The sequence below is a fragment of the Squalius cephalus genome, assembly GCF_949319135.1.
Source record: "Squalius cephalus genome assembly, chromosome: 11".
NCBI lineage: Eukaryota > Metazoa > Chordata > Actinopteri > Cypriniformes > Leuciscidae > Squalius > Squalius cephalus.
This window is the reverse complement of record NC_137132.1, coordinates 14396372-14413717: the sequence shown is the minus strand read 5'-3', so window position 1 is coordinate 14413717 and position 17346 is coordinate 14396372. Positions and strand designations below refer to the sequence as shown.

Genomic DNA, 17346 nt, shown 5'->3' with positions numbered 1-17346 from the left:
CATAACAAAAATGAAGTGTCAGATAGTTCAGACTTACATCTGTGCCATTGACACTCCACTGTACTGTGGGTTTTGGAAAGCCTTCAGCCTCACAAGTGAGGACCTTGTTCACACCTCCAACACTAAGCTTCTTGATCACTGGAGGACCTGCAAAAACACTCATGTCATCAGCTATCAAAAATGGTCATCCAAAAAAGCATTTCTATGATTTACAATGGTTACAATGCATTTGGAATGTGGTCAACAGCTAAAGCAAATGCATACTTTATAATAGAGATGCACCGACTGCAAATTTCTTGTCCGATCCCGATTTTTTTAATTTATTTTTTTAAGTGTGACCTGCCAATTCCGATTTTCTTTCAAAGAACTATAATTGACAGCATATACAAACAAAAGTCTTTCTTCAGTGAAAAAAAATATTTTCATAAAAAAAACAAGTAAAAAGACAGTAATAAAATAAGAACAAACACATTTCAAACTACAGCACAAATAAATTAAATAGAATAAAGAGAGAAATATGAAATAAATACAGCTTTAGTTTTTCAGGTGGGTATACAGTATATTCAGGTAAGAAATATTAAGAAATTAAAGTAATCCGATGTAAAATAACACTGGAATTGTAAAAATTAAATACAGATTAATGCATACAATTAGTTAAGAGCAGAGAGTGATTTTCTTTGTCTTTTGTTCTTTTATTACCATGACAGACAGCAACAGGTTTATTAGACCGCTGTCACTTTAAGAGTTTATGGGATCCAATATACTGGCTTATCTTTCTCAACTAATTAGGTTCCAAAACTGACTGTTTAATACTCGCCAAGATGGGCGTTTTGACATAATTTTGTGTGTATTTGACCGTTTAAGCGCAGTAAGCCACTCATTTTGATATTTGTGACTCACAAGCTGCTTGAGACTGAGAGGAGGCTTGTGCGCTCCACTTATATAGATTAGTGGTGTGTGCGCTTTTTGTGTGAGTTATAAATTAAATATTTATCTTACCTTGAACTATTAATTCAAATGTTTGTGTCTTCTTGAGGCCAGCCATAGAAACAACACAATCATACACACCAGAGTCGGAGTACTTCAACTTGTCAAACTTGGGCTGGCTATCCAGCTTGTCATTGCCCTAAAAAAAAGTTTCAGCATTTATGAATGACTAGAAATCATCAAAAGGTTTATTTTTTATAGGGGTGAGTACTCATGCATGCCCTAGTTTTTAATGACAATATTTTATAAAGAGATATTCACTTTCTACCTTTCTCCAAGATGTTTGTGGTGTTCCTGAAGCGTTAACGTCTAGGGTCATCTCAAAACGCTCGCCAAGTCCCTTGAGAATTTTACCAGTGGTGCTAAGAACCACATCAAGATCTTTTGGAAAAAAGACAGAGCAAACAGTCACATTTTTTACTTTGAAAAACAATCCAAAATATCTCAATTATTAAAAAAGAAAGAATCCTGAAGTATTTCCTTACATTCAACTGTGATGAGTACAGAATCCGCCATATCCTCACTGTCCACCAGAGAACATTTGTAGTCTCCAGTGCTTTTTCGGGTGACATTGGTCAAGGTGTATGTGTTGGAGTTCTCCACTGTCTTTTTCTCTCCCTACAGATAAAGAAAGACAGATTTAGCAGCAGTTTGAGTCGAAACGCAGCCATCGTTTCCTGACTGACGACTAAGGAACGAACAAAGTGAACACCTTGAGTTAATTGGTTAACCTTGAGCTTTGGTTAAAGCCGCTATATAAATATAAATAAATAAATAAAAATCTGAGAAGATTTACCTTCATGTAGAAGATGTAGCTAGAAGGTGGAGGGTTTCCGTCTGCAGTGCATTTGAGGGTCACGTTGTCCCCTTCCTTAAAAGGACCCTGGGACACCACTTGAAGACTGACCTTCTCGGTAGGGTCTGTGGAGAGAGGGTTTGTGTAAATCAGGGAGGACAGCACAGCACAGAAAAGCCCTGCCAGAGCCCATGCAGATAAGGGCACTTCAGAAAAGCTCCTTATGAGCCAGAAGAGGCCCTTCAGCTCAAGAGTTGAGGCTTTGGGAGTGCTCTCATGGTGTGAAATGCATTTGAGAGTTAGCAGTGGACTAGTACCTTCACAATAATAGCCAGAGGCAAGACAAAACCCCATTCAACATCTAAACGGCCTGCTCCTGAAAGGCCAAATTACATATCTTATTGGACGAAATTCAACAAGCCATTTGATTCTGATAAGGCCTCTTTTTCATGGCTACTTCAAATGGAAAGAGGGTTATTCTGAATAATTCTGTGAATTATGCTCAACATTAGACAATTAACCACTTCAGTTCTGAATGCATTTGTTTTCAGTGAGATTGTTTGGAACTGAATTACAGAGGAAAGTAGAAGCATTATGATTAAAAACTTGCCAAAAAGGCACAACTAGGAATAATATTATCCAAATACTTTAAGAAAGCAGTATAAGAAAGATACTAACAGTTCACAGTGAAGATAAGAGGGGAGGAATCCATGTTAGCAGACCGGACGTGTTGAATCTGACAGGTGAAACTGGCACCAATGTCTCCCTTCACTGCTGTATACTCAAGGTCAGATTTTGTTGAAGACAGTCCCGTTGCTTTATCAACATCCACAGTTGTACTGATTTTAATGGCTGAAAAAAAATGAAAAAAAAAATAAAATAAAAATAAAATGTAAAGAAATAGCACCTTAGAATAAAAAAATCTGTAACCACTTTAATAATTTGAAACTAACTCTTATGCTTTTACAAATTTTTGGACTTTCACACAAATGGAGAACCACTTTTATGATCGTTTTATGGTGCTTTTTCCTCTTTTTCAAAGTTGGAAAGCATCATTACCCATTGTTGAAACCGCATTGAAACACTTTTTTATTTATTTAATTTGTCACACAGATTTGGAATGAAATGATGGCAAATATTTGGGTGAACTGCAACTTTCACCATATTTCACTCTACCTGCTCCATCAGACAAAAGTGGAGTTTTGTTCTTGAACCATGTGATGTTGGCAGCTGGATTGGCACTTTCAGTACGACACTGCGCTAACTGATGAGACAAAAATAAACACCCCAAACAATATTAATGCGGATATTAAGAGGACTTATATGTGGATTTATGTGAAACTTCCAGTGCACAGTAAATCACATTCATGCTGTATTCACTGCAAATATTTCATTCAGTGCTCAGTGAACCATGTTGTGTCTAATATATACACATACCTTAGTTAGTTTGCCAACTGCCATCGCAGTCGTTTGGTTTGAAATCTGAGGTTGTGATGGAAGCTCTGAAAAGAGAGGAAACTGTTAGACAGTGTAGTTCATAAATGCATTCAATAATATTAGCACTTAGTTATCAGAACTTCTATCATTATAAATATGAAAATGTTCTATTGTGTACGATTCTTACTGTAAATGACCAGTTGAACAGGGTACTCAAAAATGTCTTCTTTCCCCGCCACCATGCAGGTGAAGGTTTTCTGATCTGCCATGGTCACTTCTCTGATGATGAGGCCAAAATCTTGTTTGATACCGACTCTGTTCTTGTAGTTCGCATCGTTTGAAATAGAGGCATTCTCACCAACATTTTTCACCAGAATGTTGCCATTGTCCTAGTGCATGTAAAAAGCATGTTTAACAGAGACAACGACAATTACGCCATTCATACATTGACATTCATGTTCAAGTGTAAACACTGCGGCTCTGTAGTGCTTTTAAAACAAATTAGCCACTATCATTAGTTGTCCACAGTTGTACTGATTGGGGGGTGGGATTTCTTGTGATAAGCCATTTTGCTAGGAATTGGAGTAGTTTGTCTTAACAATAATAGAGAGGGAAGTGGCAATAGAAATATTTGGGATACCAGTTTGGAAACTTATTTTTTAAGTTCCAGAGAAATTACACACTGAAAATTTATGAGAGAAAAATAAGTAAGTAAATCTCAAACTTACGTATTTCCATTTAACAAGCCCTTCCATGACACGGCCATTGTTGCATGGGATTTCAACAGTGTCTCCATACTTTCCAGTGACAGTTTCCAAGCCACTCACTAAAATGCACAATTACAAAAAAAAAGTTTGACAGTGAATACAATGCGTTGTGAAAACATCCTATGAAGGAACACACAAAGTCTAAAGTAAACCTAATCAAATAGACATATGTACAGTGATATTCTCATATTGTTATGGGTTTGTATTTTGCAACTAATATGCTTGATTTTAGGTCAAGAGGGTGTTTGCAGTGGCTTTTTATTCTGATCCTCAATATTTTAATATTATTTAAATATTACAATTTGCCTGGGTGATTTGAATATTCAAAGAGTTTTTGCTTAGAGGATGTCTTTGCTGAAAGAGAGAAGTCTTATTCTCTGATAAACAGTCACTAAAAAAATAACTTTTGTTTAACAATTTAATGACGCAAATATCGGCAGGTAAAAACAAAAACAGAAAAACAAACTTTGTTTCAAACATTTTTATCTCTAGATTTTTAATAGATGTTTTTATGGGGAAAAAAAACACTTTTATGCTACTCATTTTTTAAATGAAAAATGATCGTTTCTGTTGGCCATTTCAATCAGACTCTTTGGGTTTTCAGTACACATTAATTTGACATGAGATTCACCTGAAACTAAATATTCAAATTAGAAAAAAGCTTCGAATCCAATTTCTAGACAAACACCAAAGCAAGTAAAACCGGTTTGATGTGTCACAACTGCACTTCTGAGAATAGGACCTCAGCAGTTGGGATGGATAACTGTCAACAGAAGGCCTGATAAAAGTATGAGATAAGATTGAGGCTCAGAACCGCATCCTTCAGACAAAATTCCACTGAAATGCATCATGAAATGTAAAGCTTGACTGAACCTTCCACACAACTCATTTAGGATTTACAAACAGAAATCTGTGGCTGTTGTGACGTGAATTTGCATATATACTGTAAAAGTTAAAAGTTAATTATTCTGTAGCAAGTTTTCTGTATATAAACTTCCATCTTGTGTCTGGAAAAACAAAAAGCATACAGTGTACAGGTTCATTAAAGTCAGATGAACCCAGTGGGAGAGAAAAGATTGTGCTCAAAGCCCTCACTGCAGCCTGTGGCCACACAGTTATTAGCTTCATTGTTATGCAAAGATACATTTCTGTCTTACTGCTAAGTGGAGTGTGGTCCGGATGTATGGAGATGTCATAAAACTAGATTCAGTTCCTGGCCATGTTTTTTACAAGACCTGCAAGAGCAAGGATGTACATTCTAATAATTTCTAATGCTACTAATCCACTTTGTATCGTATGGGCTGGAAGTTAATATGCATGGTAGGAACATGGATCAAGTATTCTTTTTGGAATACATCATTCTAATGGTCAATTGCGCCTTTCTGTATTTAAAGTCACAAAGAAACCCAAGTACCAACAGATCACTTCTTCAATATTGTGATAGAAAAAAAAAAAAATGTAGGACAGGGACTTGGTCCTATGCAATGGCTGTTGACTGGATTTTGAGAATTGGGCGTTGCACTCAAAAGTGAAGGCAGATCAATGCAATCCAGCAGGGGTGGAGTTTAAGTGGACTAATGATTGGAAAAGTCCTTTGTACATCACTAGAGAGAAGTCCAGAAGATCCAGACATTTTTATTAAATGTTACGAGGTCAAAACAGTTTTGAAAATTAGACATGCACTGATGAATTGATCCCAATAAATCAATAACATGCATTTAGATTTTAGAAGATAGATAGGGTGACTTTCCAGTTCAGCTTTAAATATTTTTTATAATGGCCCCTACAATTTCACCACTGTCCCAGGCAACTCCTGTGTCACTCTGAAGTCTCTTTTCCCCTCACAAAATAAATTACTATGTACAGTAAAGCTGGTCAGTGCTAAAAAAATAAACCCCTTCAGGATCATACAAGACCCTGATGACAAACCTGCCAGGTTTGTTTTTGTGATTAAGACCTTAACTGTAAAAATAAATTTGTAAGACCTGGAATGGACAATCTGGATCTATACCATTAGATTTCAATCAAACAGCTGTCTGTTTTTTTAGCATGACTTATATGTTGACTTGGGGTGAAACTGGAGCATTAAGTAGAAGTAGCATAAAGCAAATGGATGCTGGCTGACACACTAAAAAAGCAAAGGATTGAGTGTCAAATTGCTACAAAACCAGCACCAGGTGAAGTAAACAAATGGCACAGGCCTCCCAACCCCCTCGTCCCTCTGCTCTTTGTTTCATGAACAGGTGCTACAGCAGGAGCTTCTCCATGCACCTGTTGTTAAAACTCTATGTTGCTGAAAATCTCTTGATGGAAAACATCTATTAAAATCAGAAAAATGTCAAAAAAAATAAAAAATTAATTAACAATATAATAATTTTGTGGTTTCACAATTCAGACTTGTGGACCTTATTTAATACATTAAAGAAATTATACTATGTTTATAACTAAAGAAACATTAAATGTTTAAATAAAAATTGTGGACATATTTCAATAAAATCAACAATTAATTAATTTTAGCACTCAAATTGAATGCCATATAAGGCTCAAAGAAATATAATGGCTCTCACAGGCCAAGAGGATGTTCGTAAACCATTAACCTGAGGATGAGTCAGTTAAGAGATCATGTGTCCATTGTTGCCAAGAACAGCCCCGCCACCATGGTGAATATCCAGGAGACACAGACGACCCGGGAATTGATTTGGAGTCTGTCTTGTTACACCAAATGTCCTTCTTTACTCACTCCAACATACAAGAGCCATTAGGCTTCCTTGAAAATGCCATAAATTACGTCTACGACGGGCCTGAAATGGCTCTCAAAACAAAACTCATCAAGCAGGTTGGACTCATAAGTGATAAGTGCACTCAGAAATCACATCCATTAAGTTCTAAATTATGTATTTGATAGCAGGGGCCCCCGGGGAACTTAAAGAATGTCTGTGTCTGACAGTAGATCATGGCAGATTCAATAGTGACCCAGAGGATTCACCGACAGCCCCCCATTCGTGAGCAGCTATTAAACTAAATAGCGAACTATTAACAAAATACAGTCATGCAGCTTCCATAGAGGTCCATTAACCCCAAAAGCAATTTACTAGTTCAAGGTTATTATGACAAGACTGTTCAATCTGCTTCCGCTGCAGAATCTTATCTTATCTTAAATTCAAAGCTCTAAAAAAATTGCTGGGTTGTTTCAACCTATGTTTGGGTCAGAATTTCACAAACCCAACCATTGGTTTAATTTTTAAACCCAATGGGTGTTTTTGTCCATATTTTACCCAAACATGGGTTGAAACAACCCAGCATGTTTAGAGCGATGATAAAGAAAAGGAAAAATCTTTAAAAATTTTGTTAAAACGTGCAGATTTATTAAAAACAAAGTCTTTGTATTCAAGTTTGTTTAAAAAAAACGTGCACACCATTTTCAAGAAAACTTTCAATTTATTGAAAGTTTTGCTAGAAATATCTTAAATTATTAACTGATATTGATAAATATACAAAAATGAAAAGTTGCACCAAATGATGATCAGAACTAACTTTGCCTCATCATAAAAAGATACAATTAACTGATATTTCAAGAGACTTAGAGACCATGACTCACCGCCATGAGGGAATTAATATTTGAAAATTTGTTTTGTTACATGAATTTTAAGAAAGAAGATCAAATATGATGATAATGTACTTAAGGTTTCCTTTTCAAGAAGTGCATTCTTTTAATGTGGCTTCTTCATTATGATTAGATCAAAATATTTCGACATTTTACGGGCCTAAAAAAATATCAAGATTTATTTAATTTAGAAATTAAAAACATTCTTATGATAGAAGATATGTGAATTGCATTTTAATGTATTTTGTAATAAATTATTAGATAACAATTAAGATGTCATGTCTCATGTCATTGACCTGATTATATCAGGTAAGTTATGAGATCCTGGTAGCATTTGAGAAATTAAGGTCAAAACAGCAAGTTTCTAAGATCATCCAGGTTATCAGTTAACCAAGGTATGAACATACTTAGACATGATGGCACGCAGTATAAAATTAACAGACACTTATGAGACACAACTAATGAGCACGTTGAGTCAGTCAGTCTTGACTTCAAATCTTCACAAATTTATGTTCGAGCAATTAGACTCAGAAGTTTTCGTGTGGTCTTTGATTAACAACATTCCCTAACATCAAAGGTGTTCAGTTAAACATATTTCAAAAGCATTTCACAAGACAGCAAGGTTGTCTCGTATTTTTGCATAGACAGAGAGAGCACCTTTATCTCTTCCTAAACCAGTCTCCCTGCTCCCTGATGCCTCAAGGCTACAGGCATTTGCATTCCACAAGATCCTGGAGGGGCCCTTGTGTTCACAACATCAGCATTTGCTTGCAGCCACTGAAATACCAATCAAATTTGGTGCCAAAACACAGAGGTCAGCGAGCTTGCATTGAGAGTTAAATGAGCTCTTTCTCTGGGCTCTAAAAGGGCTGGCTCTCAAGTTGTGAGAGGGCCCACAACAATTCAATCCTATACAGTGCTTGAGATGGGGCGGTACGCAAAACTCCAATATTTTAATCTGTAGTGTACCCTCACTTTATCTTGCTTACCGGCATTGCTGTCTGTACTCTGACCGCCCACATCGAAACATAGAAATATTAATTAACCATATACATCGCGCATTCTGAGCTTTTGTAGGCTGTACGACCTAAACTGACCAATTATCTGCCCAATATAACTGAAGCCCAATTGTTTAATTTTGCGTGAGTGGCGCGCAAATCACCGTAGGGGCGTTCCAAAAGTGTGATAAGATCTGCTCAAGCTGTTCCTATCGCAATGATGATTCTATTGAGAATTTAGCACATTAAAACGTATGGAGAAAGTCAAATATGATCTAAAACAGCCACATAAACTAACAAGACTGATGAAAAGAGGAGAAAATATTATCTTGCACCAACAAATTCTAAAGCTTTAACTCCTCATGACCACCCTTACTAGAATTTATCACATTCTGTTGTATTTATTGCGGTACATTTTGACTAACTTGTAGAATTTTTAATAGATAATCTGTTAAAGTCCCCCTGTAGTCAATAATTGTATGCCTTAAAACTCATCTTTGATCATCAAAATGACATTTAAACGTTTGTTCCTTGAAAAAAATGTTTATTCGTGCCTTAAAATAGCTCTACACCCTTGTCTCATTTAGTATACGTGGTTCTATGAATATGCAAATTAGCCCCGCCCCCACTCACTCACACAAGCTCAGAGATCCACTCGTTGACGTGATTGGTTACAAGGTAGTTTGTGACGTCAGAAACACCAGCGATTTCAAACCGTGTTTTTGAGACAGCAATGGTGTTGACTTATTAAAAACACCACATAGACATAAAACACATTAAAAGCTTGATTTTCACCACAGGGGGACTTTAAGTGAATAGATTTTTCACTAAAGATTTATATTACAACTGTGGCAGGTTGTAGCTATAGTTTCTAAATGGGTTGCTATTTTTCATAAATACTACAGATAAAAAAAGAAAGAACAAAGTTAACATTGGTCTAAGCATGGGAAGCTTGCTTGATGAGGAGCCATCAATGGCCTTACCTGTAATTATATCATTATTGTAACAAATTCTATAGTTAAACAATTACAAGAACTATGTTACTTTTTTACAAAGCCAAATACAAGTTAGATGAGCTTTAAAGTCTGGACCTTCTTGAATTATTGACTAAACAGTTGTATAAAATGTATTCAGCTAATAATGACAGATATTAGGAAAACCCTGGCTTTCAGATGTTCCAAGAGATAACAGGAAATGAAATTTTCAGAATAACAAAATTTTAAGTAAAGATTTTAAGTAAGTTTGACTTTACATGGCACTTTGTAAACAAGTGATAGTTAAGGTTATTACTTCATACCAACCAACTTTGCATGTGTGTGGATGACACCACAAAAGGCCATTTTGCAAAAATACATAAAACAAATAAATAAACATCACGAGGGATTATGCCCTGGGACCCCGTTAAACTGTTCACACTTCAACCCCCACAATGTTCAAACCAAAAAATATGCCCTTGCAACTGAGGGGGGGGGGGGGGGGGGGGGGGGTACACTGAGGGGGAACGACCTCACCAACAACCCACCCCCCTCAGGAGTACTGGCACTTTTGTTCCCCACTTCAAGCACTGGCTCTATATATAGACCCCCTTTATACCCGTTTAAACAAAAGTAGAGCAAATATTGATTTCAGAAAGCATGGCTGGTGGGTGTGTGCTGTGCAACTGTGAACTCCTTTCTGCAGGGAGTGAAACAACAAAAAATAGACAGCGGAACTTAGGGAGTACTAGCTCAAGGCCTTTTCTGTCTGAGTGATTAACTCTCAGGAATTATGTTAGGTTTAAAAGTTTCTGACGTGATAGTATGTCACTACTAATGAGACTGTTCTTTCTTTTTTTTTCCTCCACTATGATGCTGTGATACAACAAATCAGATCTTTTTCACATTCCTGTGTAGTTCAGGGACTGGCCAGGTTTGTAAAAAAGGTCACGAAGGTCCTTAACTGTCTCCTCCTCCATTATTCCTGTAGCCTAAGGGTCTACATCTGCAGAAAGCTACCTAGAAAACAGCTTAAATGCAGTATATACACTGCAGACTTTTGAAAGTTATTTTTAAACCATAACTTGGATTGAAAATTGGTATTTATTGATGAACTACCAGAGCAGAGACCTTTTCTCTCTACATATATTCGAGAAGACATGATCCTAATAGCTGCTAAAAAAGAAAATACCTTTTTTAGATGATTTTTAGAATGCAAATCATCATAATCATCAATGTAAATGTATAGCTTCAACAGTTCAACTGACCCACATCCAGGAAGTGTAAGCCACAAGTAAAAGTAGATATAACCAACCAACTCCCACACAATTTCCAGTCACAATAATAATAAATAAATGTAAAAAATCATTAACTCCAGGTAACTTAGTACCCTTAACTGTATAAATCCGAAAAGTCTCACATTGTAAAAGACGTTTCAATCTATTCCCACCTCTTTAAGTGCATGACATGGATTCAATTCCAATCATTTTAAGGAAGCGGTCACAACCATGACGCACCTCAATATAAAGCCTTCCTATTGGATACAACAATTTTTTAGAGCAAATGTATACTCCAATGCTCTTTGATGCCACTAGAATTAGTATATTACATATAAATTGCGTTTGTTGAGAACACTAGAAATCTGTGCCATTTTGGAAGGCCACTAGGTATAGCTCTCATGTTGACAGAGCGCACAGACATCTGGGACAGGTGCGGCTGTTGTTCACTACCTGTGCAGGCATGCCAGCTCAAAAGCAGACAACATCAAAGTTCCCACTAAAGAAATGTTTATTCTTTTCTGAAAAAAAGAATCTTCAAAGTTATAATATCAAAGGATTATTGGAAAGAGGCCAAAAGTGCTGAAAAAAAGGAAACATTTCCAAAGAAACAATCGGAACGTCTGCCTTTTTACTATCAGTATGCGCTAACCCGCACCACATTATAGTGGGTCATTAAACGCCGACTTTTGAACTGAAAGATGTTTGTTTTTAAATTCAATGTGATTGCTTTTTGCAACCAGCTTTACTTCCGTAATCTGATCTAAACGGTTTAGATCCGGGATTAATCGGCTTCTGCTCAGATTCGGGAATCAGAAAGTGCTGAGATTCAGGAATCAGAATCTTCTGCATATAATCTGATGAATATTTCCAACAGTCCACAAAATCTGTGACATCAGCAGAAATGTGAAGTCGTTTCAGTGGAAGAGCAAGTTAGCTACATTTTGTTTAAAGATTACAAAGACAAACAGTCTTATTATTTGGAATAGCATGGACCAGTGAATCATTTACTGGAATCATGAATCATTAAAGCAGCTTAGGTGGGAATGTAAAACAATGTTTTAAATATCCTCATCATCATCAAATACTCGCCCTCATGTTCATATGTGAATAAAAGCCTAAATTCAATCTGTTCATCATATATAGTGATTGTGTCTCTTCAGAAAATGTAGACTAAACCGCACAATGCATATGGATTCGTTTTATGAATCTTTTGAAGCGACAAAGAGGTAGTTGTGTGGAATATCAATGGAGGGACAGAAAGCTCTCTCTTTATTTGTATTTGAACAAAAGTCTTGTGGGTTTGGAATGACGTGAGGGTGAGTAATTGATGACAAGCTTTTAATGTTTGCGTGAACTCACCCTTACTGTATCAGTATTCAAATATTCAAATTGCCAGCTTGATAAGAAACAGGCCAATCGCACAGATGAGAAGGGCCATAAATGTTAAGGGCGGGCGATCACTGAATTTGGCAACCAGAAACAGAATCTAAGTGCACACAATCTGCACTTATATGCAACAACATGCTAAATAGAGTTGTACTACTGTGTTTTCTACAAGAACTCAACATCACATTTGTGAATATGAACATAAACTTTGTAAATACTTGACATATTATGTCAGTTTTTAAACAGGATGTAAAATGCTGGTGTTAGAATATTCATCAGGAGACAGTCATAACCTAAAGTATATAAAAATGCATAGTATGTTTGTACGTGAGGTAAACGAGCTGGGGTAATGTTCATTATTGAAGACCAACCATCAAAACATTCAGCTAAGGAAGCTAAAACGAGACCCACACTTTGGCTAACCACTTAAACATATCTATGACATCACTAAGCTAGCCTATCATGGTTTAATAAAGCCTACTGCTGCAAAACATAGCACCCATGTCTAGTTGTTTAAAGCAGCTCTGAAAACCTGGCTTGAGATAGCCCTATTTTACTGAGATAGGATCTTCTCAGGGCTCCTCCTAAGATTTCTCTAATTTTACAGTAGTACCAGAACTTGATCTGACCAATACTTTCAAAGAATCAAAGTAGAGGTTGACTGATAAGTTTTAAGGTGTGGTCACATAAGCAAAATTTCGGTGAATTTTCATAAGAAAACAGGTCCATTATCAAAAGCTTAGCAATAATATAATAATATTTTAATATATTATATATATGTGCTTAATATATTATATTAAGCACAGCTAACACAGACGTCACTTTCAAACCAAGCAGCTTTCTGTTGGTCAACAAGGCAAATCCATGAGACAAACTTGAACCAGTTGCAAAATCTAAGAGGGGAACCATTTTCCCTGCACGCAAAATTCCTGATTGCATGGAAATGACTGGATTTTTCCTTCACCAAATTCACCAAACAATGGTAAATGTGGCCACACCTTTAAAGATTAACCAGCACAGTTAGTTGCGTTTCGGATCAGTTTTTAACCAAAACATATGTTTAATAGGTTTACTAAAATAAAAAGAAAATGCTACCTGAGCACATCTGATCACATGCTTCAGAAGATGCACACACCACTAATTTATACGTTGATTAGCAGTATTCGTAATTGTCTCGTTTTTCCTCTCTTTTCATTGTAAATTATTTATACATTTCATACAACAATAAAATAATCAGCGTGTCAGTAGCATATATATTTCATAAATACAAAGCATTCTCATTGTTAAGTCAATGTTAGGTTCAGCACTATTTTACATTAAGGGCAAAGTTTTCATTCACAGTATTGTTTTAAAAACTATTGCATGATTAACTGATTATTAGCCAGATTTTTCCAGTATCAATCAAATATCAGTATCAGTCAAACTAAATCAATCATTGCATTTAACGCTAACAGCTCTGATGAGAAATGCAACCAAAAAAAGATAGATCCTATGGCGGAAACCAATGAGATTATGACAGCACTTCTGCAGTATGCAAATAAAAGTAAACATTTTAAAACAACAGAATATTCTGTCAGGTTATTCTTAAGAAGGAAACGTGATGCATGAGGAAACAAGCAGAAGTGAAGGGGCAGGAGTAAAAATGATTTCGAATTCTGCCTCTGGCTTCACCTTACCCGAGATAAAGAGAGAGACAGAGGTGGGGGGAGAGAGAAGGCGGGAAAGGAGGGGTAGGCGGCTTTATTGTAATGGTGGTTTCATTTCCTGAATCCCGGCGCAAACAGTACAGGATTAAGAGCTCTCAAATGAACATATAAAGTACAGATGCTTCCTCCCAGCTGCTACTGTGAAAAAACTACAAAAAAAGAGTTATCTTACAAAATTACCTGAAGTCAAAAATATTAGAAGTTTTCAGGTTAAAGACAGACACGAGTATTTGCAAACCAAATACATTTGCCTAGACCTCAATGGGGTTAAAGGGATAGTTCTCCCAAAAATGAAAATTGTCATCATTAACTTACCCTCATGTTGTTCCAAACATGTATGAGTTTCTTTCTTCTGTTGAACACAAAGAAGATATTTTAAAGAATGTTGGTTGTCAAACAGTTGATGGACCTCATTGACTTCCATAGTAGGAAAAAAATACTATGGAAGTCAATGAGTGCCATCAACTGTCTGGTTACCAACATTCCTTAAAATATATTTGTTTGTGTCCAGTGGAAGAAAGAAACTCATAAAGGTTTGGAACAACTTGAGGGTGAGTAAATGACGATTTTCATTTTTGGGTGAACTATCCCTTTAACAAACATCTATTGTAATACATACAGTTTAATACTTCAGTCTCAGTGGTGCTTTTGAAATGCATGAAGAGAACAGAAGTATGCACTGCAGTAATTCATATGTAACCCAATGTCTTTTTCAACAGAAGTGCATGTAAAGGAGCTGGGTGAGATAACGGCTTGTCGGTGGGGAGTATACAGTTGAATTTAATTACAAATGGAGAAGAGTCTGTGGGAGATGTCACGATCGTACACGCATTAGTTAAAAAAACCTGCCGGACAATATAGTCAGCAGGGGTTCGAAGGAGGTCTTGGCGAAGCCGAATAACAAGAGTGAAACAACCTGACTTTTTGTCCCGAAATTCAGGGTAGATCCAAGAAAGTGCAATGGAGGTTACAGAGAACCATGGGGGACTTCATGCATCTCAATGGACGCATTTCTGCAAGTCAAGAGTGCCACTGTTAAGCACACACACGCCTATCCTGTTGTAAAACAATGTGTCTCCTCTCTTTTGACTGGACAATTGCTCCCTTGTCTTGCCTGATGACAGATAAACTGGTTCCTATGAAGGCCACTATGAAAAAGAGGTACTTCTGCAGTAAAAAGAGTACAAGCTAGAGGATGACAATAGTATTTCCACAGTAGTACTTTCACTGAGGGAAGCATATTAATAAATGCATGAATGGACAAGCCCTATAAATTGCACAGAGGACCTCTAAACAAAGTAAACAGCCCTTTGATGCACTATATTTGCTTTCTTTTATAATGGGACAATAAAACGGAGCAATATTTGATGGTGCAATATTGCAGACGGGTAACTCTAAGCGGCTGATTCACCTTTGAATAAAAGATTCAAAAAAGTCTCATATTAAATAAAATTCTTTAAATAGTCTAAATTTACTGAAATCAGAATTAGAATTAAACTTCCATTCAACATATGCCCATAAAGATACTGAGAATATGCTAATTAGCTCTGCAATACAAAAAAGCAAAGTTGCTTGAAGACAATTTCTCACCAAAAATAAGTCTGAACTCGGAAACCTCAGTACTGCATTTTCAACAATATTTGTCTTAAAAGCAAAGTTTATCACTGAAGGGCATATTTCTTAGGTAAAAAAGGTGAGATTTTTGCAGCAAACTGACAGAAACCCACAGCTAAATTAGAAACACAGGGTGTGACATTGCAGATGGTGTGTTTTGAGGGGGGTTGTGGGGGAGGGGTGGAGAGAGAGAACAAAAAACAGATGCTGCACTAAACTACTGGTTGTAAACTCAGTTTGGTCAATCTAGTAGACAAACAGTCACGGGTGTAAATGAAATAACACTGACTAGGCTACTAAGAATGACTCAAACAGTCACGGGTGAAAATAAAATAACACTGACTACTAAGAATGACTCAAACAGACACATGTCACCAAATCGTGACAAATTTTCCTCTGGGAAGAAAATTAGTAAGAATCTGTTTAACAACTAATTGTATTCGACGTATAATTAACCACTACTTTTAATTAGTAAAGTCCAACTTATCCAGTACTGGTTTACAGAATTACTTTTTTTCCTCTCTCTCTTACAACTAAGGACAAAACCGACACAACTCACTCAACGTTTAGGTTTGTCTTCCAACCCAACAATCTTTCAGCACATGACACACTATCATTATACTTTTGGTTTTCCAGCCCAAAAGGCGAATGAGTCTCTATAAAGTTGCACTGACATACACACAGGTGATTAACAACAACATATGTTGACGAGCCTTTGTTTTGTATCCTTTATTTCATTACCTGAATATGCTAGGCTACTGCACTATACGACAACATGCGTTATGAAAACCATTGCCCCAGCATTTAAACACGCGACAGAGACACACGAAAATTAAACATACACAGACACACTTAGATATAGGCTTAAATTAATTATTAACGGATTTTAACTACCGATAAAGGTTTAACTTGCACCGCGTAATATCCGACAGTTTTTTTTTTCCATAAGCGAAACAGGTGCAAGCAAAAAGTAGCAAAAGGTGGGGGGCGGGACAAAAAGCGTGTATCGAAATAAATGTAACTTTTATACGGAGAAGACCATAGAAATGAATTGATATTATGTTGCTGATATGGTAGTAAATAATAGTTTCATCAAAGCTTTGGAAAGAATTCCAAGTGAAACTGACGCGCGCGTTTTCTCTTAAAAAGGACGTGGTATAATTTCATAACGTGGTGCGATCATTCTCTAAGCTCTTACAAATAATCTTAAAAGTAAAACTGCTCATTTCTTTCATTTGTCCATCTCGTCTAAAATTACGTTTGCGAACGTTCTAAAATTTGAATAAAATAAATATATGTACAAATGAATTACCTTGATTTATCAGGCATACGGTGAGCAGACACGTTAAAAAGGCGGTACAGTGCATCTTTCGGCAGTCTGGGACTGTGTTGCACTTAATCTTGAGAAATAATATCCTTGCGTTAGAGCGTCCTTGCTGGAAAATGATGTGGAAATTACAGTATAGGCAGCGTAGGCTACGTCAGTAAAATTCAAACTTTGAGGTTGTTCCCCACGTGTCTCATCTGTTGAAGATGTGATGGGCGGTTATAGGTCTCTCCTCAAGCTCCTCCCCTGCTGTGGACATAACCTACTAGAAAACACTTTATGACACATCTCTTATCTTGTCCTGTTATCTTCTGCTGTAGCCTGCTTTAGTATTATTTTCGTAATGTTTGATTTGGCAACATCAGGCTGTGATGGATGGAAGACAACATTGGTTCATATGAAATGCACTATTCATTTTTGTATCCTTGCTTATGGGAATGCTTAGGACTTCTTCAGAAAGTAAAGGAATG

The 17346-nt window shown here is 36.5% G+C and overlaps 1 protein-coding gene across 2 annotated transcripts in view; it reads right to left on the bottom strand.

Moving 5' to 3' along the window:
• alcamb (activated leukocyte cell adhesion molecule b) overlaps positions 1-17115 on the bottom strand; it is a 20998-nt gene extending 3883 nt beyond the window's left edge. The window contains exons 1-11 of one of the 2 annotated variants that reach the window (XM_079886127.1): positions 16862-17115; positions 3949-4046; positions 3408-3609; positions 3221-3285; positions 2960-3047; positions 2462-2635; positions 1784-1908; positions 1473-1605; positions 1256-1368; positions 1000-1126; positions 38-147 (exon numbers count right to left, since the gene is read on the bottom strand). In XM_079886127.1, coding sequence (XP_079742253.1) covers positions 38-147; positions 1000-1126; positions 1256-1368; positions 1473-1605; positions 1784-1908; positions 2462-2635; positions 2960-3047; positions 3221-3285; positions 3408-3609; positions 3949-4046; positions 16862-16916 — 1290 coding nt within the window. In that variant the 5' untranslated portion in view covers positions 16917-17115. The remainder of the gene's footprint in view (positions 1-37; positions 148-999; positions 1127-1255; positions 1369-1472; positions 1606-1783; positions 1909-2461; positions 2636-2959; positions 3048-3220; positions 3286-3407; positions 3610-3948; positions 4047-16861) is intronic. The other variant, XM_079886128.1, reaches the window with a different exon arrangement.
• Positions 17116-17346: the final 231 nt, after the last annotated feature.